The sequence below is a fragment of the Mustelus asterias genome, unplaced genomic scaffold, assembly GCF_964213995.1.
Source record: "Mustelus asterias unplaced genomic scaffold, sMusAst1.hap1.1 HAP1_SCAFFOLD_1625, whole genome shotgun sequence".
NCBI classification, from domain to species: Eukaryota; Metazoa; Chordata; class Chondrichthyes; order Carcharhiniformes; family Triakidae; genus Mustelus; species Mustelus asterias.
In genome coordinates this window covers 26,918-50,298 of record NW_027591570.1, presented here as the reverse complement: position 1 = coordinate 50,298, position 23,381 = coordinate 26,918, and the positions used below count along the sequence as shown (strand labels likewise).

The following is a 23,381-nucleotide window of genomic DNA, read 5'->3' as shown; positions in this document are numbered from 1 at the left end:
TGTGTGTCTGTGCTCCTGATGGTTCTGCCATTTATTTTTTAGCTCCCACCTGAATTGGATCTACCAAACTGCATCACCTCACATTTGTCTGGATTAAATGCCATCTGCCATCTCTCTGCCCAATTTTCCAGTCTATCTACATCCTGCTGTATTCTCTGACAATCTTCATAACTATCCGCAACTCCAGCAATCTTAATATCATCCGCAAACTTGCTAATCAGACCAGTTACATTTTCTTCCAAGTCATTTATATATATTACAAACAGCAGCGGTTCCAGTGCTGACCTCTCCGGAACAACACTACAAACATTAGAATAAATGCAAAATACTATTTTCTGGACATTTGAAAAACAAAAAATGGTGGAAAAGTCTCAGCAGATCTGGCAGCATCCGTGGAGAGAGAAACAATTTCTCTCTCCACAGCTTCTGCCAGACCTGCTACAACTTTGCAGCATTTTCTGATTTGTCCAAACACTGCATTGGTTCCTTTCAACACTCTGGAGGATTGGATCTGCTTCAGTGTAAAGGACAATAGGATCATTCTGGTTTGTTGGAGTAAAGCAAAGGAACAAAACTGAGGCCGCGATTCTCCCATCGCGACCCACAACTTTTCTGGCGGGTCGCAGTGGGAGATGAGCGTCGCCGGCCTTGTTCCGGGATTTGCGCATGCGCATCTCCCAGAACCGGCGATCAGTCACCGGTCAGACCACGCTGGAAACAAGCTGGAAGGCAAGTAAGTCATTTGAATCTGTTTTAAATGTATTTTAAACATGTTCTTAATCTAATTATCGGGAACTTGCCTGTCCCGATAGACTCTTCCACCCCACCAGCAGTACTTCTACCAGAATGAAGGGGGGGCAATTGGGGCCACCAGGAGGTCGGACGGCGGGGGGGTGGTGCCCCCTGGGCATGGGCACCCTGGCAGTGCCAGCCTGTGTCCCTTGGCACTGCCCAAGGGGCAAAGTGCCCATGCCCAGGGGGCACCTTGGCACTGCCCATCAGGCAGTGCCAAGGGGATGGGGCCTATTATGGGTGGGGCCTATGGGTGATTGGTGGGGGGACCTGCTGCTACTCTGCAGTCAGGATCGGTCTGGGATGGTGGGTGGGCAGCGATTGGGGGGTGTGATCTGTCGGGGGGGACCTGCCTCGCCGGGGGGGGGGGGTTGTGTCAGGGGTCAGGGCTGGCCCAGGAATTGTTGTGAGGGCTGCGATTGCGGTGGGGGGGTTGCTGTAGGGGCAGCACTGCGGAGATCCCGGGCTGGCCAGCGATTGAGCTGGCCAGCAAACGGGGAGTCTGACAGACCGGGACCACTGTACATGCGCAGAGTTCCAGAACTGTCAAACTCTGGCATGAATAGGCCCCGCTCCCCTGGGTTTTTAATGATATTCACAATTGGGACCTCTGCAGTGCACAGAGTGCGGAAATTCAGGTGAGAAGCTGAACTGAAAAAGCAGTCGGGATTTAGAACAGTTTTCCCGCCAATTCAGCACTTTTGAGAGAATCGCGGACTGAGTGTGTAAAGTATGTTCAGGACAGATGGGTGAGCAGAGATTCCTGGTCACACACACCCTCCGTACCAATACTACTCCAGGGCTGTCTGCCCAATGTACATGGACTGAACATTTAAAAATCAATTCACATTCCACTGACTGTAACATTAAAGAAAACAGGATTATGCTGATTTTTCACATATCAAGAGATGGTTGAAACTGCATGGCCAATCGTGCCATTTTCCTTCAATAAACATTGTGACGCAATTTTCATCTTCACCATTGGGCTGGTTATTATCCCAAAACCTGAATGAGAAAAGAGAATAGAACAGAATGAATGAAACGTTGGACACTAAATTCAGTATAATGTACAATATTTTCCATTATGAATTATGTTTAAACATTTAACAGTTCAATGTCTCAGATATTATTCAAAATGTGCACTTGAAAAAGGAACTCACTTTACAGAGGAAGTATAATCTGTTCCATCCACCCAGCGCCAGTCACCTTCAGAGACTGAATCACTGAGTCCAATCCAGTGATATTTGCCTTGAAGCCATCTTGCTACAAACATCTGCCATGTAAATAAAAGTGTTGTTACAGTATAAGAACAACAGCAAACTCTCCTCTTTGGCATTCTTTTGTCTGAGGCCTTAACCCATTGATTTCAAACTAACTTTCCTCCCTGCTGAAGCGTGAGAGGAATGCAGTTTTAGACACTCAACAGGGAAGTTGAATCGCAACCAAGAGGTGGCTGGATATAACACTTGGGGCAAATGGGATCAAAGGTTATGGCAAAAAAGCAGGATTAGGCTATTGAGTTGGATGATCAGCCATGATCTTAATGAATGGTGGAGCAGGCTCGAAGGGCCAAATGACCTCCTCCTGCTCCTATCTTCTATGTTTCTAAGTAGTGGCATACTGGTAACATTTTTTACAACCTACACCTATAAGCTTGTGCTGCATATGCATCCTTCTTCCAGTAGGCCTGACATCAGTTGTTCAGAATATGCTGGAATTTATTATGAAGGAAGTCTTAACAATGCACTCAGAAAAATCACAGTAAATCCAAACAGAACTGGTGTGATTTTATGAAAGGGAAATTATGTTTGATTATGAGAGTGCCTCGAGGATGTAACTAATAAGAGTGAGTAAAGGGGATCTACATGATAAAGTACACTTGGATTTACAAAAGATATTCAATAAGGAGGCACACTAAAGGCAAGAATAAGACTCCTGGAGTTGAGGATAATATATTAGTGTGGACAGAGGATTGGTTAGTGCACAGTAAGCAGAGAGTAAGGATAAAAGGGACATTTTCAAGTTGTCTGGTTGTGCCTAATGGAATGCTACAAAGAGCAGTCCTAGAGCCTCAGGTATTTATGATCTACCTTAGATAAAGAGAACCAGAGTAATGTGTTTTTTTGATCATGGGACAAAATTGCTGATGCTGATGATACAAAGCGAAGCTTTGTGGAAAACAAAACATCACAAAGAGGTGTAGTACACAGGTTAGGTGAATGGACAAGAAGATGGCAGATGGAGAAGGATGTGGGGAAATGTAAAGTTATCCACTTTGGTAGTAAGAATAGAAAAGCAGAATATTTTTAAAAGTCTTGATATTTCCAAAACAGAGAGATTTGGGTGCACTCATGCAAGGAACACTGAAAGTCAGCATACAAATCCAGCAGGAAATTCGGAGATAACTAGCACATTAGAATTTTCTGCAAGGGGATTATTGGAGTGCAAGAAGAAGGAAGTCTTGTGTAGGGATTTGGTGAGACAATAACTGAGTTGCTGCACAGTTTTTGTCTCCATATTTAAGGAGTTATAGACTAGCATTAGTGGTATCCAGTATCCAACCTCCACTTGGGTATATTCTGTTCAGTTGGTTCAATCCTTCTTCCCAGTCCTGTCCAACATGGAAGAATGCTGTTTCATCACTTGAAGGATAAGTGTAACAGTGGGAGATATTCTTGCCCTATATATATATAAATAACTGTATACCCCTAATTCAGTCCAGTAAGTGAGCAAGACAAGATGGTTGACTAAGTTTAAAGGGTTACAGTAAGTGAGCAAGTGTGAAGGTGATCAGGAATTTGGATCCCACATTAAATTGGTTCCTGGGATGAGAAGATTGTCTTTTGCTGAATAAATTGGCCCTACACAATTTGGAAATTAGAGATGAGAGGTGTTGAATGATAGAAAGGGCGACATTGAGAAGTTGATTCCCTGGCTGGGGAATCTACAATATTGAGGTACATTCAGTGAATTATGATTCTTCGTTGCATATACTTAGGCTGCAAAGACAAATTTTTGATCTGAGGTAATTGAGTAATATTTGGGAGCAAGTGGGATACTGAAGTTAAGGTCAATTGCAATGATCAAATTGAATGGTGGAACACGCAGAGAGACTATAATGTCTGATCCTGCTCCAACTTCTTGTGTGCTGATGTCTTCTGGTTCTACATCATCACTGAACATGCTGCAAAAACACTCCGACACTCTCTTACCTGTTCCTCAGCTTTGTTAATGACAACAAGATTGGCGTCCATTGAGGCACAGGATCTCTGGGCTTCTAGCCAGTTTTTCTTATTTGATGAAAAGTAATAACAGTTTTGCTGGAACTGCTTCCACTGGTCAGGACACTGGAAATTATGTCGTTCTATGAAGAAATTTAAATAAATGTTAGAGCTAGTAAGTACATTCCAATGTAAATCTCCACTTGGGTATATTCTGTTCAATTGGTTCAGTCCTTCTTCCCAGTCCTGTCCAACATGGCAGAAAGCTGTTTCATCACTTGAAGGATAAGTAATAAGTGTAACAGTGGGAGATGTTCTTGCCCAATATATATATATATACATATATAAATAACTATACCCCTAATTAAGTCCTGTGGGCAGCACGGTGGCACAGCGGTTAGCTCTGCTGCCTCACAGTGCCAGGGATCCAGGTTCGATTCCCGGCTTGGGTCACTGTCTGTGTGGAGTTTGCACGTTCTCCCCGTGTCTGCGTGGGTTTCCTCCGGGTGCTCCGGTTTCCCCCCACATTCTGAAAGACGTGCTGGTTAGGTGCATTGACCTGAACAGGTGCCGGAGTGTGGCGACCAGGGGAATTTGACAGTAACTTCATTGCAGTGTTAATGTAAGCCTTACTCGTGACGAATAAATAAACTTTAAACTTTAAGTGAGCGGGACACGTTGTGTGAAGGTAATCAGGAATTTGGATCCTACATATTGCTGAAGAGGACTTTGCATGCTTAATTTGGCTGAGATCTTTTCCTCATCCCAGAGTTTCATGCAGTGTTTTTATTGTCGTTTCTAAAGTGTAATTTTATCACTGAATGTCTTGCTAATCTACATCAGAAACAACTGAAGATGATTGAAGCCAGTCTGGGTATGGGGTAGCAGGTTCCTGTTGCCTCAAGGACATTGGTGAACCAGTCTTGTTTTTCTTTGGTGCCAGTCTGTCTTGATAATTTAACCCTTTAAACTTAGTCAACCATCTTAGTTGGACCTGACCTCAAATAAAGAGTGTGGGGAGTGCAGTGTGAAGTCCAGACATCTTATTTAAATTATCTAGCGTGATGTCTCATCCAAAATCAATGAACAGTTCTGATCTCCATATTACAAATGGATATAGTTGGACTGGAGAATGTGCGGGGAAGATTCATAGAGATGATACCAGAACTGAGAGTTTATTCCTATGAGGAAACACCAATCAGGAAAGGTGGTCTCCGGCTTAGTGGCCGGTCCTTGATGGCTGGCTGAGCATTGCCATGTGTCTTCTGGGTGGTCCCCTCCACACCAAAAACATGCCTCAGACATTGGTTCTGAACAACTCTTCTCGGGCTCAGTTGCAGCATAAGAAGAATTGTCCAGGACCAATGTCTGAGGCATGTTTTTGGTGTGGAGGGGACCACCCACAAGAGACATGGCGGTGCAAGAATTTGAGCTGCTTTAGATGCAAAAAGGAGGGTCACCTGCAAGCTAGATGTAGAGCAAAGCAGGCTGCACAGAATGCTCCAGAGAAAAAAGTGATGAAAACAACCCCTGTGAATAAGTGGTGGAGGTGCCAAAGAAGGGGTCCGAGGCAATCAGGTCCAACTTGGCAAGATACCTCCCACTGAGACTGTTTCAGTGAATAATGGCCACCCCCTGAAAGTGGAGGTTGACACTGGTACTGCGGTCTCTGTCATAGTTGAAAAAAACAAACATCTCCAGAAAGGGCTGCACTCTTTAAGTCTGAGCCATTCTGAGACTACTTTGGGGACGTACACGAGAGAGACACTAAAAACAGGGGACAACCCCCATGCCCGTGTCCGACATGAAGCAGTCAGCTCAGCTACCCATCTTGGTGATTGAAGGACAGAGGCACAGCCTCATGGGACAGGGCTGGTTAAAACAAATATAACTGAACTGCTAAAAATAGTTGAAGTTCTGGACAGGGGATTCCAAGAGTTCCTATGTTAATATTTGATTTGATTTATTATTGTCACATGTATTAACATACAGTGAAAAGTAGTTTCTTGCACACTATACAGACAAAACATACCGTTCATAGAGAAGGAAACGAGAGAGTGCAGAATGTAGTGTTACAGTCATAGCTAGGGTGTAGCGAAAGATCAACTTCATGCAAGGTAAGTCCATTCAAAAGTCTGACAGAAGCAGGGAAGAAGCTGTTCTTGAGTCGGTTGGAAAGTGACCTCAGACTTTTGTATCATTTTCCCGAAGGAAGAAGGTGGAAGAGAGAATGTCCGGGGTGCGTGGGGTCCTTAATTATGCTGGCTGCTTTTCTGAGGCAGCGGGAAGTGTAGACAGAGTCAATGGATGGGAGGCTGGTTTGTGTGATGGATTGGGCTACATTCACGACCTTTTGTAGTTTCTTGCAGTCTTGGGCAGAGCAGGAGTTATACCAAGCTGTGATACAACCAGAAAGAATGCTTTCTATGGTGCATCTGTGAAAGTTGGTGAGAGTTGTAGCTGACATGCCAAATTTCCTTAGTCTTCTGAGAAAGTAGAGGCGTTGGTGCGCTTTCTTAACTATAGTGTCGGCATGGGGGGACCAGGACAGGTTGTTGGTGATCTGGACACCTAAAAACGTGAAGCTCTTGACCCATTCTACTTCATCCCCATTGATATAGACAGGGGCATGTTCTCCTTTACGCTTCCTGAAGTCGATGACAATCTCCTTCGTTTTGTTGACATTGCGGGAGAGATTATTGTTGCCGCACCAGTTCACCAGATTCTCTATCTCATTCCTGTACTCTGTCTCGTCATTGTTTGAGATCCAACCAACTACGGTGGTGTCGCAGCAAATTTGAAAATTGAATTGGAGGGGAATTTGTCCGCACAGTCATAGGTGTATAAGGCGTATGGTAGAGCGCTGAGAAAACAGCCTTTTGGGGCACCGATGTTGAGGATGATCATGGAGGAGGTGTTGTTGTCTATTCTTACTGATTGTGGTCTGTAAGTTAGGAAGTTCAAGATCCAGTCACAGAGGGAGGTGCTGAGGCCCAGGCCACAGAGTTTGGAGATGGGTTTCATGGAAATAATAGTGGTGAAGGCTGAGCTGTAGTCAATAAATAGGAGTCTGACATAGGTGTCCTTGTTATCTCGATGTTCCAGGGTTGAGTGCAGGGCCAGGGAAATGGCATCTGCTGTGGACCTGTTGCGGTGGTAGGCAAACTGTAGTGGATCCAGGTAGGCCGGGAGGCTAGAACTGATTCGTGCCACGACTAACCTTTCGAAGCACTTCATAATGATGGATGTCAGAGCAACTGGCCGATAGTCATTAAGGCACGCTGCTTGGTTTTTCTTAGGTACTGGGATGATGGTTGTCTTCTTGAAGCAGACAGGGATCTCAGATTATTGTAAAGAGAGGTTGAAGATGTCTCTGAATACCTCCGCCAGCTGATCCGCGCAGGATCTGAGTGCACATCCGGGTACGCCATCTGGGCCAGTTGCTTTCTGTGGGTTGACCTTCAAGAAAGCTGCTCTGAAATCTGCAATGGTGACCCCAGATACAGGTTCTTCCAGGGTGGAGGGCATGCTCTCGCTGACCTCTTGCTCAAAACGGGTATAGACTGCATTGAGCTCATCAGGGAGGGGTGCGTTGGAGCCGGCGATTTTACATGCCTTCATCTTGTAGCCTGTCATGTCTTGCAGACCTTGCCATAGTCGGCGGGGGTCGGTGTGGCTCGCCTGGGACTCTAGCTTTGTCTGGTATTGTCTTTTGGCATCTTTGATGGATCTCCTTAGATCGTATCTGGCTTTCTTGTGTAGGTCAGTGTCACCTGACTTGAACTCCTCAGACCTGGACTTCAGCAAGCAGTGGATATCCCTGTTCATCCATGGTTTCCGGTTGGGGAACACACGTATTTGCTTCTTTGGCACACAGTCTTCTACACACTTACTAGTGAAATCAGTTACTGTAATGGCATACTTGTTCAGGCTGGTCGCAGAGTTTTTAAATACAGATCAGTCCATTGACTCCAAGTAGCCCCGCAGGAGATCATCCGATCCCTCAGACCAACATTGTACGACTCTCTGATGGATTCTCCCGCTTCAGTTTTTGCTTGTAAGCTGGGAGCAGGAACACAGCCTTGTGGTCTGATTTGCCAAAGTGTGGGCAGGCGATAGAGCGGTAGGCATGTCTGATATTTCTGTAAGAAGTTTAACAACGCCAGGTTAAAGTCCAACAGGTTTATTTGGTAGCAAAAGCCACACAAGCTTTCGGAGCACTAAGCCCCTTCTTCAGGTGAGTGGGAATTCTGTTCACAAACAGGGCATATAAAGGCACAAACTCAATTTACATGAATAATGGTTGGAATGCGAATACTTACAGCTAATCAAGTCTTTAAGAAACAAAACAACGTGAGTGGAGAGAGCATCAAGACAGGCTAAAAAGATGTGTATTGTCTCCAGACAAGACAGCCAGTGAAACTCTGCAGGTCCAGGCAACTGTGGGGGTTACAAATAGTGTGACATGAACCCAATATCCCGGTTGAGGCCATCCTCGTGTGTGCGGAACTTGGCTATCAGTTTCTGCTCAGTGACTCTGCGCCGTCGTGTGTCGCAAAGGCCGCCTTGGAGAACGCTTACCCAAATATCAGAGGCCGAATGCCCGTGACCGCTGAAGTGCTCCCCAACAGGAAGAGAACAGTCTTGCCTGGTGATTGTCGAGCGGTGTTCATTCATCCGTTGTCGCAGTGTCTGCATAGTTTCCCTAATGTCCCATGCCTCGGGACATCCTTTCCTGCAGCGTATCAGGTATGATGTGGAGATGCCGGCGTTGGACTGGGGTAAACACAGTAAGAAGTTTAACAACACCAGGTTAAAGTCCAACAGGTTTATTTGGTAGCAAAAGCCACACAAGCTTCAGGTATCAGGTAGACAACGTTGGCCGAGTTGCAAGAGTATGTACCGTGTACCTGGTGGATGGTGTTCTCACGTGAGATGATGGCATCTGTGTCGATGATCCGGCACATCTTGCAGAGGTTGCTGTGGCAGGGTTGTGTGGTGTCGTGGTCACTGTTCTCCTGAAGGCTGGGTAGTTTGCTGCGGACAATGGTCTGTTTGAGGTTGTGCGGTTGTTTGAAGGCAAGAAGTGGGGGTGTGGGGATGGCCTTGGCGAGATGTTCGTCTTCATCAATGACATGTTGAAGGCTCCGGAGGAGATGCTGTAGCTTCTCCGCTCCGGGGAACTTCTGGACGACGAAGGATACTCTGTCCACCGTGTCCCGTGTTTGTCTTCTGAGGAGGTCGGTGTGGTTTTTCGCTGTGGCACGTTGGAACTGTTGATCAATGAGTCGAGCGCTATATCCTGTTCTTATGAGGGCATCTTTCAGCGTCTGGAGGTGTCTGTTGTGATCCTCCTCATCCGAGCAGATCCTGTGTATACGGAGGGCTTGTCCGTAGGGGATGGCTTCTTTAACGTGTTTAGGGTGGAAGCTGGAGAAGCGGAGCATCGTGAGGTTATCCGTGGGCTTGCGGTACAGTGAGGTGCTGAGGTGACCGTCCTTAATGGAGATGCGTGTGTCCAAGAATGCAACCGATTCCGGAGAGTAGTCTATGGTGAGTCTGATGGTGGGATGGAACTTGTTGATGTCATCATAGAGTTGTTTCAGTGATTGTTCACCATGAGTCCAAAGGAAGAAAATGTCATCGATGTATCGAGTGTAAAGCATCGGTTGAAGGTCCCGTGCGGTGAAGAAGTCTTGTTTGAACCTGTGCATGAAGATGTTGGCATATTGAGGTGCGAATTTGGTCCCCATGGCTGTTCCGTGTGTCTGGATGAAGAACTGGTTGTTGAAGGTGAAGATATTGTGGTCCAGGATGAAGCGGATGAGATGTAAAATTGCATCTGGAAACTGGCAGTTGTTGGCGCTGAGCACTGAGGCCATTGCAGCAATGCCATCGTCATGGGGGATGCTGGTGTAGAGTGCCGAGACATCCATTGTGATGAGGAGCACTCCTGGTTCAACTGCTCCATGTGTGCCGGGTTTCTGTAGGAAGTCCGTCGTGTCGCGACAAAAGCTGGGGGTTCTTTGTACAATGGGTTTCAAGATGCCTTCGACATAGCCGGAGAGGTTCTCGCACAGGGTCCCATTGCCCGATACGATGGGACGGCCGGGTGTGTTTGCCTTGTGTATCTTCGGGAGGCAGTAGAGATCTCCAACGCGGGGAGTGCGTGGGATGAGAGCACGGAGGGTGCTCTGAAGGTCCGGATCAAAGGTCTTGATCAGAGTGTTGAGTTGACGGGTGTGTTCTTTAGTCAGATCTGCAGGTAACTGTCTGTTGTGTTCCTCGTTGTTTAGTTGTCGGTACACTTCTTTGCAGTAATCCGTTTTGTTCAATATGACGATGGCCCCTCCTTTGTCTGCTGGTTTGATCACAATGTTGCGGTTGGTCTTGAGAGCGTGGATGGCGTTGCGTTGTGCTTGGGTGATGTTCGGGGCTGTCTTGTGAGTGCGGCTGATGAATTTGGTGTTGACGCACCTCCTGACGGCTTGGGCATACATGTCAAGACGAGGGCAGTGGCCTTCCGGAGGAGTCCAATTCGACTCTTTCCTCTTCAGATGCACTGCGGATCTCTCTGTCGGCTGTTCCGGTTCATTGGCTGTCTCATTGTGTTCGCTGTTGGCCTCTTGGGGTTTGTGGAAGAACTCCCTCAGCCTCATTCGCCTGATGAATTCCTCTGTGTCTGCTGCGAGACTGATGGGGTCTATTTTGGTGGTGGGGCAAAAATTAAGCCCTCGGCTGAGAACCTCGATTTCATCTGGTTGAAGTGTGTAGTCGGACAAGTTGACAATGGACTTCCCTGCAGTGGTACTGTTTTCTACTGTGGTACGGGGAGAGGCTTGGTTGCTGCTGGTGGTGATGCCGAGTTTCTCAAGTTTCCTGTTCTTGGTGTGCATGTAGATGGCGTAGTTCCTTTGTCTCGTCTGCTTGGCAGAGTTTCGCAGCTGGTCTGCATCCTGAGCGCAAGTTGAGAATATGGACTCTATCTTGGTTTCCAGGCTGCGGCGTTTGCTGTAGAGCTGTATGAGGTGGTTGAGGAGGGTGAGAGAGGTGCGACGGCAAAGTCTCTCAGTGTAGTCTGTGTTATAGGTTGACCTGAGTGGGTTCATGATCCGTAGTCCTTTCGGTATCTTGTCTGCTTTCTTGCATCTTTGTAGAAACTTGATGTCTGTGTCGATATGCGCGATCTTCTTGGAGATCCTCTCCACTTGGAGCTGGCAGTTTGCGGTGTCGATGGTAGTCATGATGTGGAGATGCCGGCGTTGGACTGGGGTAAACACAGTAAGAAGTTTAACAACACCAGGTGAAAGTCCAACAGGTTTATTTGGTAGAAAAAGCCACACAAGCTTTCGGAGCTCCAAGCCCCTTCTTCAGGTGAGTCCAGAATTGTGAATTGTGAACAGAATTCCCACTCACCTGAAGAAGGGGCTTGGAGCTCCGAAAGCTTGTGTGGCTTTTGCTACCAAATAAACCTGTTGGACTTTAACCTGGTGTTGTTAAACTTCTTACTGTGTTTACTCCAGTCCAACGCCGGCATCTCCACATCATGATATTTGTGTAGCAGTGGTCTAGGATAGCAGTGCTCCGAAAGCTCGTGCTACCAAATAAACCTGTTGGACTTTAATCTGGTGTTGTGAGCCTTCTTACTGAGCCAACCCCGGTCCAACGCCGGCATCTCCACATCATGTTACAGTCATAGCTGCGGTTGTAGAGAAAGATCAACTTAATGCAAAGTAGATCCATTCAAAAGTCTGATGGCAGCAGGGAAGAAGCTGTTCTTGAGTTGGTTGGTATGTGACCTCAGACTTTTGTATCTTTTTCCCGACGGAAGAAAATGGAAGAGAGCATGTCCGGGGTGCATGGGGTCCTTAATTATGCTGACTACTTTTCTGAGGCAGCAGTAAGTGCAGAAAGAGTCAATGGGTGGAAGGCTGATTTGCGTGATGGATTGGGCTACATTCATGACCTTTTGTAGTTTCTTGTGATCTTGTGCAGAGCAGGAGCCATACCAAGCTGTGATACAACCAGAAAGAATTCTTTCTCTGGTGCATCTTTAAATGTTGCTGAGAGTCATAGTTGATATGCTGAATTTCCTTAGTCTTCTGAGAAAGTAGAGGCGTTGGTGGGCTTTTTTAACTATAATGTCAGCATGGGGGGACCAGGACAGGTTGTTGGTGATCTGGACATTTAAAATTTGAAGCTCCCAATCATTTCTACTTCATTCCCATTGCTATAGACAGGGGCATGTTGTCCACTGTGCTTCCTGAACTTGATATCTATCCCCTTCATGTTGTTGACATTGAGGGAGAGATTATTGTCATCGCACCAGTTCAGCAGATTCTCTGTCTCTTTCCTGTACTCTGTCTTGTCATTGTTTGAGATCTGACCCACTACGGTGGTGTTGTCAGCAAACTTGAACATCGAGTTGATGGGAAATTTGGCCATACAGTCATAGGTGTATTAGGAGTATAATAAGGGGCTGAGGACACAGTCTTGTGGGGCACCGGTGTTGAGGATGATCGTGGAGGAGGCGTTGTTGCCTATCCTTACTGATTGTGGCCTGTGAGTTCGGAAGTTCAGGATCCAGTCGCAGAGGGAGGAGCCGAAGCCTAGGCTATGGAGTTTGGAGATGTGTCTCGTAGCCTGCACCATTTTTCAGCGCGCTATGGAGAGCCTGTTACAAGGAATCCCCAAATTGGTGTCTTGATTCACCTGAAGAACATGGTGAAAACCTGAAAGAGGTCCGACAGAGGTTTAAGGAAGGAGGCATTTGTTTGAAAAATGAGGAATGTACCTTTTAAGCTGACGAGGTTACGTAAGTCAGTTTCAAGGTGGATGCAAAAGGGTTGCTTCCCCTTGAAGATAAGGTGAAAGCTATCACAGGAGTGTCTGCACCTAGGAATGTGACAGAACTGAAGTCAGTCCTAGGAATGGTCAGTTACTATGGAAGGCTCCTGCCGAACATATCGACAACTCTGGCCCCCCACTACACCAGCTTTTCAAAAAACATCAGTGATGGAAGTGGAGTGAAGGTGGAGGTTTTTGCCCCAATCAAACAGGTTTTACAGTCATCAAAACTGCTTGTCCACTTCAAGCTAACCAGGCAGCAGTGCTCACTGTGGTGAGTTTAATGGACTGACTGGTCGGCCAGTGGAGCAACCACACTGCTAAAATTTGGCATGAATTTCCTGGAAAAAAACCCTCACACCCAGGAATCTCAGTACTTCCCTTCTCGCCGAAGGCATTGTGAACCCCCCTTTTGTTCCCACATTCCATAGGGCCATCTGCCTGTGTCCAATTGCATGGCCGAGGAACATTTGAAGATTAATTCTTAGACAAGGTTACCACCAGGCCCACCTTCTGAAATTGATCAAACAATTCCTTTTGATGTTCCAAATGTTCTTTCCACATCTGACTCTAAACTGCCAAATTGTCTATGTACACTGCACAATTAGTTAGTCCAGAAATGACCTTATTGGTTCATCCTTGGAATGCTGCTGGTGTATTCTTCATGTCAACCGGCATGACTTTAAACTGGAACAGATCATTTGGTGTCATGAAAGCCAAAATCTCTTCTGCTCTTTCGGATAAAGGTACTTGCTCGCGTCTTTTAAGTAAGACAAGTTTCGAAATGAAATTCGCTTGTCCCATCTTCGCAATGCAGTCTTCCAATTGAATAGGATGCGAATCTGAGTTTATAACTGCATTGATTTTTCCACACACGATCGTTGGGTACCATATAGTTTTGGTACCAAAATTGTGGGTGAGGTCCATTCTCTGCAACTCACTTCAATTATGTCATTTTTAAGCGAGCCTTCAATCTCTTTGAAACTGTGCCAACTTCAGAGGGTTAAGCCTGTAAGGATGTTACTTAATTGGAACAGCACTCCCAACATTTACATCATGCATAGCTAGTTTAGTACTTCCCAGTTTATTCCCACACAGAGCTCCACGTGATTGTAATAACTCTTTTAAGTCTTTTGATTTTCCTCTGGAAGTTAACTCAGTAATTTATCCCAATTCCTGATTTGTTTCTCATTATCCAATCATCCAGATTTGTTTCTTCACTCTGAGTTGTAACAACTAACATATCCTCCTTTTGCTTTCCTTCCAGTAAAATTCCGGCCATAGTGTCCCTTATGTGTGTTGATCATCACATATTTTCAGGAGGACTTGTTCAATTTAAGCTGAAGACAGGTGTGGTTCATGGGGGACATCTTGTGAGAAACCTGTGAGTTTACCGTACAAATCTTCGATTTGGGGCATGGGGCACCTATCGAGTTTGGAGACCAAATTGACTGTTACGTTATAGTCCCCACAAAGACAAACTGATTTGTCAGGCTTGAGAACAGGGACTACTGGGTCAATCCAATCAGCAAATTGCATGGACCTTTTTATATCTAAACATTAAGATGCCCTAATTCAATTTCCACCATCTCCAGAATTGAGTAGGGGACTGGTTCGGTTCTGAAATACCGAGGTGTGGCATTGCAGTCAATGTAGACCTTGCCCATGGCCCTTTTTATTTTTCCCAGGCCTTCTTGAAAAGCTACAGGGTGTCGTCTAATAACCCGCAGTCCCCGCATCCCTCGCCTGCAGATCTCCAACCAGTTTAGTCGGATCATGGGTGATTTTAATATGATGTGGAGATGCCGGCTTTGGACTGGGGTGAACACAGGAAGAAGTCTCACAACACCAGGTTAAAGTCCAACAGGTTTATTTGGTAGCAAATACCATAAGCTTATGGTATTTGCTACCAAATAAACCTGTTGGACTTTAACCTGGTGTTGTGAGACTTCTTACTGATTTTAATATGCACATAGATTGAAAGAATCAGATTGGCAAGGGTAGCCTGGAGGCAGAGTTCATTGAATATATTAGAGATTGTTTCTTGGAACAGAATGTTGTGGAACCAACCAGGAAGCAGGTTACTCTGGATTTGGTATTGTGTAATGAGGAGGGAGTAATTGATGATTTCATAGTTAAGAATCCTCCAGAGAGTAGTGAGCATAATGTGATAGAATTCAAAATTCAGTTTGGGGTTGAGAAAGTGGAGTCCAACACTAATATTCTGGAATTAAACAAAAGAAATTACATCGGCACAAGGACAGATCTGGCCTGAGCAGAGTGGGCAGGAAGGCTGAAAGGTCGGACAGCGGATGAGCAGTGGCAGTTGTTTAAGGAGATACTCAAGCCCTCACAACTGAAATATATCCCAGTGAGGAAGAAAGATGGTAAGGGGGGGTAAAAAACACCCATGGCTAAACAAGGAGGTCAAGGACAGTATAAAGACAAAAACTAAGATATATCAGATTGCAAAGGCCAGTGGCAGGCTGGAAGATTGGGAAACTTTCAAACATAAACAAAGGGATACTGAAAAAGTAATAAAAAGAGCTGAGGTAAATTACAAAAGAAAACGGGCACCAAGTATCAAGAAGGATAGCAAAAGCTTCTATAGGTTTACAAAAGGGAAGAGAGTCGCTGAGGTGAATGCTGGTCCCTTGGAAGATGAAACCGGAGAGTTAATAGTGGGGAACACTGAAATGGCAGAGATGCTAAATCAATACTTTGCCTCAGTTTTCACAGTGGAGGACACCAGTACCATTCCTATAGGAACAGGCAAGTCAGGGGTAATATAAAGGGTAGAACTTAGAACAATCAACATCGATAGGGAAAAAGTACACAGCAAACTATTGGGATTGAGGGCAGATAAGTCCCCCTGGGCCTAACGGCCTATATCCTAGGGTATTAAAGGAAATGACAGCAGAGATAATGGATCCATTGGTTATAAAATTCCAAAATTCACTAAACACGGAAAAGGTTCCAGTGGATTGGAAAAATGTTAATGTAACGCTCTTATTCAAAAAGGAAGGGAGGCAAACTGTGGGAAATTACAGACCAGTTTAACATCCATTGTTTAGAAAGTGTTCGAATCAATTTACAAGGAAGCAATATCAGGACATTTGGAAAGTCAAAACGCTGTACATCAGAGTCAGAAGGGCACATCATGTTTGACATTTGCTAGAGTTCTTTGAGGATGTAACAAGCAAAGTGGATAATGGGGATCCTGTAGATGTAGTATACCTGGGCTTCCGGAAGGCATTTGATAAAGTGCCGCACAAAAGGCTAATTCACAAGGTGAGATCACATGGGATTATGGGTAATTTATTAGCTTGGACAGGTGACTGGCTGATGGACAGAAGACAGAGAGTCGGAATAAATGTTTTTTTTTCTGGATGGCAAGAAGTAACTAGTGGGATCGCAGGGTTCAGTCCTTGGGCCCCAGCTATTTATAATCTGTGTTAATGACTTGGATACAGGGATAGAAGACTCTATAACCAAATTTGCAGATGACACAAAAATACGTGGGACAGTAAGTTGCAATGAGGAAATAACCTTACAAATGAACATAAATAGGTTAGGAGAGTGGACCAAAATGTGGCAAATGGAGTTTAACGTGGATAAGTGTGAGGTCATTCATTTTGGTCAGAAAAATGAGAAGGCGACTTATTTTCTAAATGGGGAGAGACTTTGGGGTTCTCCGGTGCAGAGGGATCTGGGTGTCCTCGTTCATGAGTCACAGAAAACTAGCATGCAGGTACAACAGATAATAAAGAAAGAGAATGGAATGTTGGCATTTATAGCGAAAGGAATGGAATATAAAGGTAAGGAAGTATTGTTGCAACTACACAGGGCATTGTTGAGACCACACCTGGAGTATTGTGCACAGTTTTGGTCCCCTTATTTGAGGAAAGGTGTAGTGGCATTGGAAGCAGTTCAGAGGAGGTTCACTGGACTGATTCCAGAGATGGAAGGTTTGTCTTATGAAGAGAGATTGAACAGTTATACTCTCTGGAATTTAAAAGAATGAGGGCAGATCAAATTGAGGTATACAGGATGATAAAAGTTATGGATAAAGTAGACATAGAAACATAGAAAACTACAGCACAAAACAGGCCCTTCGGCCCCACAAGTTAGAACATAGAACATAGAAAGCCACAGCACAAACAGGCCCTTCGGCCCACAAGTTGCGCCGATCACATTCCCACCTCTAGGCCTATCTATAGCCCTCAATCCCATTAAATCCCATGTACTCATCCAGAAGTCTCTTAAAAGACCCCAACGAGTTTGCCTCCACCACCACCGACGTCAGCCGATTCCACTCACCCACCACCCTCTGAGTGAAAAACTTACCCCTGACATCCCCCCTGTACCTACCCCCCAGCACCTTAAACCTGTGTCCTCTCGTAGCAACCATTTCAGCCCTTGGAAATAGCCTCTGAGAGTCCACCCTATCCAGACCCCTCAACATCTTGTAAACCTCTATCAGGTCACCTCTCATCCTTCGTCTCTCCAGGGAGAAGAGACCAAGCTCCCTCAACCTATCCTCATAAGGCATGCCCCCCAATCCAGGCAACATCCTTGTAAATCTCCTCTGCACCCTTTCAATGGCTTCAACATCTTTCCTGTAATGAGGTGACCAGAACTGCGCGCAGTACTCCAAGTGGGGTCTAACCAGGGTCCTATAAAGCTGCAGCATTATCTCCCGACTCCTAAACTCAATCCCTCGATTAATGAAGGCTAGTACGCCATACGCCTTCTTGACCGCATCCTCCACCTGCGAGGCCGATTTAAGAGTCCTATGGACCCGGACCCCAAGGTCCTTCTGATCCTCTACACTGCTAAGAATGGTACCCTTCATTTTATACTGCTGCTCCATCCCATTGGATCTGCCAAAATGGATCACTACACACTTATCCGGGTTGAAGTCCATCTGCCACTTCTCCGCCCAGTCTTGCATTCTATCTATGTCTCGCTGCAACTTCTGACATCCCTCCAAACTATCCACAACACCACCTACCTTGGTGTCGTCAGCAAACTTACCAACCCATCCCTCCACTTCCTCATCCAGGTCATTTATGAAAATGACAAACAGCAAGGGTCCCAGAACAGATCCCTGGGGCACTCCACTGGTCACTGACCTCCATGCAGAAAAAGACCCCTCCACAGCCACTCTCTGCCTTCTGCAGGCAAGCCAGTTCTGGATCCACAAGGCAACAGCCCCTTGGATCCCATGCCCTCTCACTTTCTCAAGAAGTCTTGCATGGGGGACCTTATCGAACGCTTTGCTGAAGTCCATATAGACCACATCCACCGCTCTTCCTTCGTCAATGTGCTTGGTCACATTTTCAAAGAACTCAACCAGGCTCGTAAGGCACGACCTGCCCCTGACAAAGCCGTGCTGACTACTTTTGATCATACTAAACTTCTCTAGATGATCATAAATCCTGTCTCTCAGGATCCTCTCCATCAACTTACCAACCACTGAGGTTAGACTCACCGGTCGGTAATTTCCCGGGCTGTCCCTGTTCCCTTTCTTGAATATAGGGACCACATCCGCAATCCTCCAATCCTCCGGAACCTCTCCCGTCTCCATCGACGATGCAAAGATCATCGCCAAAGGCTCCGCAATCTCCTCCCTCGCCTCCCACAGTAACCTGGGGTACATCCCATCCGGTCCCGGCGACTTACCAACCTTGATGCCATTCAATAGTTCCAACACATCCTCTTTCTTTATGTCCACATGCTCGATCCTTTCTGTCCTCCGCAATCCAGCAGTACAACCACCCAGATCCCTTTCCACCGTGAATACCGAGGTAAAGTATTCATTAAGCAGCTCCGCCATTTCTAACGGTTCCGCACAAACTTTTCCCCCTTCACCTTTTAAGGGTCCTATGCCTTCACATCTCATCCTTTTACTCTTGACATATTTGTAGAAAGCCTTGGGATTCTCCTTAATCTTACCCGCCAAGGTCTTCTCATGACCCCTTCTCGCTCTCCTAATTTCCTTCTTAAGCTCCTTCCTACATCGCGTATACTCCTCTAAATCCTTAACACCTCCTAGCTCTCTGAACCTTCTGTACGCCTCTCTTTTCTTATTCACCAGGTTCATCACAACCTTCGTACACCACGGTTCCCGTACCCTACCAACACCCCCCTGTCTCATCGGAACGTTGTCATGCAGAGCTCCAGACAAACATTCCTTGAAAATCCTCCACTTTCCTTCGGTACTTTTCCCCAAGAATGCCTCCTTCCAATTTACCCGTCTAATTTCCTCCCTGATGACACTGTATTTCCCTTTACTCCAGAGAAACACTTTCCTAGCCTGCCTGACCCTATCTCTTTCCAATGCTATCGTGAAGGAGATAGAATTATGATCGCTATCCCCAAGATGCTCACCCACCGAGAGATCCTCCACCTGTCCAGGTTCATTAGCCAGCACCAGATCAAGAACAGCCTCTCCTCTAGTAGGCTTATCCACATACTGTGTCAGGAAACTCTCCTGGACACACCTAACAAACTCCTCTCCATCCAAACCCCTAGCCCTAGGGATATTCCAATCTATGTTTGGGAAATTAAAATCTCCCATCACGACAACTCTGTTATTCCTACATCTCTCCAGGATCTGTTTCCCCATCTGCTCCTCAACATCTCTGTTACTATTGGGCGGCCTATAGAAAACACCCAGCAAAGTTACCGACCCCTTCCTGTTCCTAACCTCCACCCACAGAGATTCCGTAGTCAGTCCCTCCACGGCGTCCACCTTCTCTACAGCCGTGACACTATCCCTGATCAACAGTGCCACTCCCCCCCCTCTCTTGCCTCCCTCCCTGTCCTTCCTGAAACATCTAAAACCCGGCACCTGAAGCACCCAGTCCTGTCCCTGAGACATCCAAGTCTCCGTAATGGCCACCACATCACAATTCGAAGCAGCAATCCACGCTCCAAGCTCATCCACTTTATTCACTACACTCCTGGCATTAAAATAGACACATCTCAGACCTTCAGCCTGAGCACTTCCCTTCTCCCTCACTCGTCTAACCTCCCTCTTACCCTGTCTACATTCCTTATCTATTTGCGAGCTAACCTCCTCGCTCTCAGTCCCCTCATTTCGATTCCCTCCCCCCAACCTTTCTAGTTTAAAGTCTCACCAGTAGCCTTAGCCAACCTTCCCGCCAGGATATTGGTCCCCCTGGGATTCAAGTGCCACCCGTCTTTTTTAAACAGGTCACACCTGCCCCTAAAGAGGTCCCAATGATCCAAGTACCCAAATCCTTGTCCCTTGCTCCAGTCCCTCAGCCACGCATTAATTCTCCACCGATTCCTGTTCTCACTCTCCCGCGGCACAGGCAGCAATCCCGAGATTACTACCTTTGCATTCCTCTTTCTCAGCTGTCTACCCAACTCCCTATATTCTCTTTTCATGACCCCTTCCCTCTTCCTACCTATGTCAGCAGTACCTATATGCATCACGACCTTGGGCTCCTCTCCCTCCCCCTTCAGGATTTCTGGGACTCGACCAGAGACATCCCGGACCCCTGCACCAGGGAGGCAAACCACCATCCGAGAGTCCCGTCTGTGTCCGCAAAAACGCCTATCTGACCCTCTCACCGTAGAGTCCCCAATTAGCACTACCCTCCTTTCCTTACCCCTTTGCACTACTGGGCCAGGCTCAGCTCCAGAGACACTGCCACCGCTGCTTCCCCCAGGTGGGCTGTCCACCCCAGTAGTACTCAGACAGGAGTACTTATTATTAAGGGGCACATCCACCGGGGTGCTCACCATCACCCGAGCTTTCTCCTTCCTCACTGTTACCCAGTTACCCTCCTCCCGTGGTCCCGGTGTGACCACCTGCCGATAGCTCCTGTCAATGACCTCCTCACTATCCCTAACCCGGCGAAGGTCCTCGAGCTGCAATTCCAGTTCCCTAACATGGTCCCTTAGGAACCGCAGCTCAACACACCCAGCACAGATATGGTCGTCTGGGAGGCTAGGAGCCTCCAGGACCTCCCACATCCTACATTGGGAACAACATACTGGCCTGACAGTCATAATTGCCCTTTTAAACACAGGGAAAAAAGTGAATGAAGATTATTCCTCTCTGTTCCAAATTATTTCTACCAAGGTACCCGGAGAAAAGTAACTTATAAATAAAATTTTTTTAAAAATAAGAAACTCACCCCTGCTCGCACCTTTCTGCCTAAGCCCGATGAGCCAAAGCCCCTCAGTTCTCACTCAGCTCCGTCTCACTCCGCTGCCCGCTCCCAACGCTGCCCGCTAGACAGTGGGACCTGCCTTTTAAACCTCCTGTGCACTAAAAAAAACTCAAGAGACCCTTCCCAGTAAACCCCGCGGCCACTGCCGGTTGCGCGCCAAAATTTAAAACTAAATTAAATAAATAAATAACACCCGCGGAAAAGTACTTAAAACTAATTCTTACCCCAAAAATCCTGTCACCAGTCACAGCTCTGCCTTTCTCCACAGCAACAAGAGGACTAACCTCCCAACTAACTGACTTATATAGAACTTTTGACCCTTCCCAGTAAACCCCGCGGCCACTGCCGGTTGCGCGCCAAAATTTAAAACTAAATTAAATAAATAAATAACACCCGCGGAAAAGTACTTAAAACTAATTCTTACCCCAAAAATCCTGTCACCAGTCACAGCTCTGCCTTTCTCCACAGCAACAAGAGGACTAACCTCCCAACTAACTGACTTATATAGAACTTTTGACCCTTCCCAGTGTGCCGAACATATCCCTATCTTTTCGGCCGACCTATAACCCTCCATCCTATTAGGTCCCATGTACTCATCCAGGAGTCTCTTAAAAGTCCCTATTGAGTTTGCCTCCACCACCACTGACGGCAGCCGATTCCACTCGCCCACCACCCTCTGTGTGAAAAACTTCCCCCTAACATTTCCCCTGTACCTACCCCCCAGCACCTTAAACCTGTGTCCTCTCGTAGCAGCCATTTCCACCCTGGGAAAAAGCCTCCGAGATTCCACCCGATCTATGCCTCTCAACATCTTATATACCTCTATTAGGTCTCCTCTCATCCGACGTCTCTCCAAGGAGAAAAGACCGAGCTCCCTCAGCCTATCCTCATAAGGCATGCCACTCAATCCAGGCAACATCCTTGTAAATCTCCTCTGCACCCTTTCAATCTTTTCCACATCCTTCCTGTAATGAGGCGACCAGAACTGAGCACAGTACTCCAAGTGGGGTCTGACGAGGGTCTTATATAGCTGCATCATTATCCCCGGACTCTTAAACTCAATCCCTTGATTGATAAAGGCCAGCACACCATACGCCTTCTTAACCACCTCCTCCACCTGCGGGGCCGATTTTAGAGTCCTATGGACCCGGACCCCAAGGTCCTTCTGATCCTCTACAGTACTAAGAGTCTTTCCCTTTATATTGTACTCCTAGACATGGAGTGATGTTTCCTCTTGTGGAGCATTCTAGGACACGAGGTCATAATCTTAGGATAAGGAGGAGCAAATTTAAAACAGTTGAAGAGAAACTCCTATCAAAGCATTGTGAATCTGTGAAATTTGTTACCCCAAAATGCTGTGGATGCTGGGATAGTGAGTACATTTAAGGAGGAGTTAGACATTTTTAATTGGTAATGGAGATGAGGAGCATATCAGCCATGATCGAATGGCAGTGTGAACTTGAGGGGCCAAATGGCCTAATTCTGCTCCTATGTCTTATGAGCTTATCTGCTCGAGCTATTTTCTCCCCAAAAGGTTTGGACTGTGCCCATGGGAGATGAGCTGATTGCTGCCCGTAAGTTACTGGGGCAGAAGTGGTGCATTTTGTTTGCAAAGGTTCCCCTCTTGCAGATGGCTAGTCTGACCTTCATATCTTCCAAACTCGAGTTGGATGTCAGATTGGAGATGATTATATGTCTGTTCTCCGATAACAGAGACACGGTGTTCGCCTCCATCTTCAAGGGATGGCCATTCACTAGTAATTCTATCATTATTGGGGCAATATTTGTTGTAATGATACAATTCAGTCGTAATGCCCCTGTCTCAAAGTGGAGGTACCTGCATGATACAGTCAGATACTGGCCTCGGCTTTTTTACTCGACAGTACACATTTTGGCTATTCCTGAAACTTCACCTTAGCTGTGTCGTTTGACAGTGCTTACAATAATCCATCGTCCTTTCTGGAGTGTGTTCTGTAATATTCTTGGAGACATCACTGCCTTTTCTTGATTGGTGGTAATGTTAGTCTTCCTATAACGAAAGGGGCCCTTTATCACCTGATTTACAGAAGCACTCTGCATTGAAGACTGATTACATGACGTCCCTCCCCCTAGTTGGAGGACATTACTGCCTGATGCCCCTGTAGTTCTTGAGTCTATGTTTCCACATTCTCAAGTGTTATGGCTTTTGTTTAAAGTCCACATCAGATTCTGCCAACGGTTTCTTTTGGAAAGTTAGGTCATTTACGTCACATACCAATCTGTCTCACAACATTTCATTAAGAGGCAGTCCAAATTCGCAATGTTCTGCCAA

At 46.3% G+C, this 23,381-nt stretch overlaps 1 protein-coding gene across 1 annotated transcript; it reads right to left on the bottom strand.

Moving 5' to 3' along the window:
* Window positions 1-1,673: 1,673 nt before the first annotated feature.
* LOC144488515 (hepatic lectin-like) lies at window positions 1,674-22,804 on the bottom strand. Its single transcript, XM_078206562.1, has 4 exons — window positions 22,654-22,804; window positions 4,005-4,156; window positions 1,953-2,065; window positions 1,674-1,797 (listed from the first exon to the last, which is right to left on the bottom strand). The coding sequence occupies exons 1-4, from the start codon at window positions 22,802-22,804 to the stop codon at window positions 1,674-1,676; spliced, it is 540 nt and encodes a 179-aa protein (XP_078062688.1).
* Window positions 22,805-23,381: the final 577 nt, after the last annotated feature.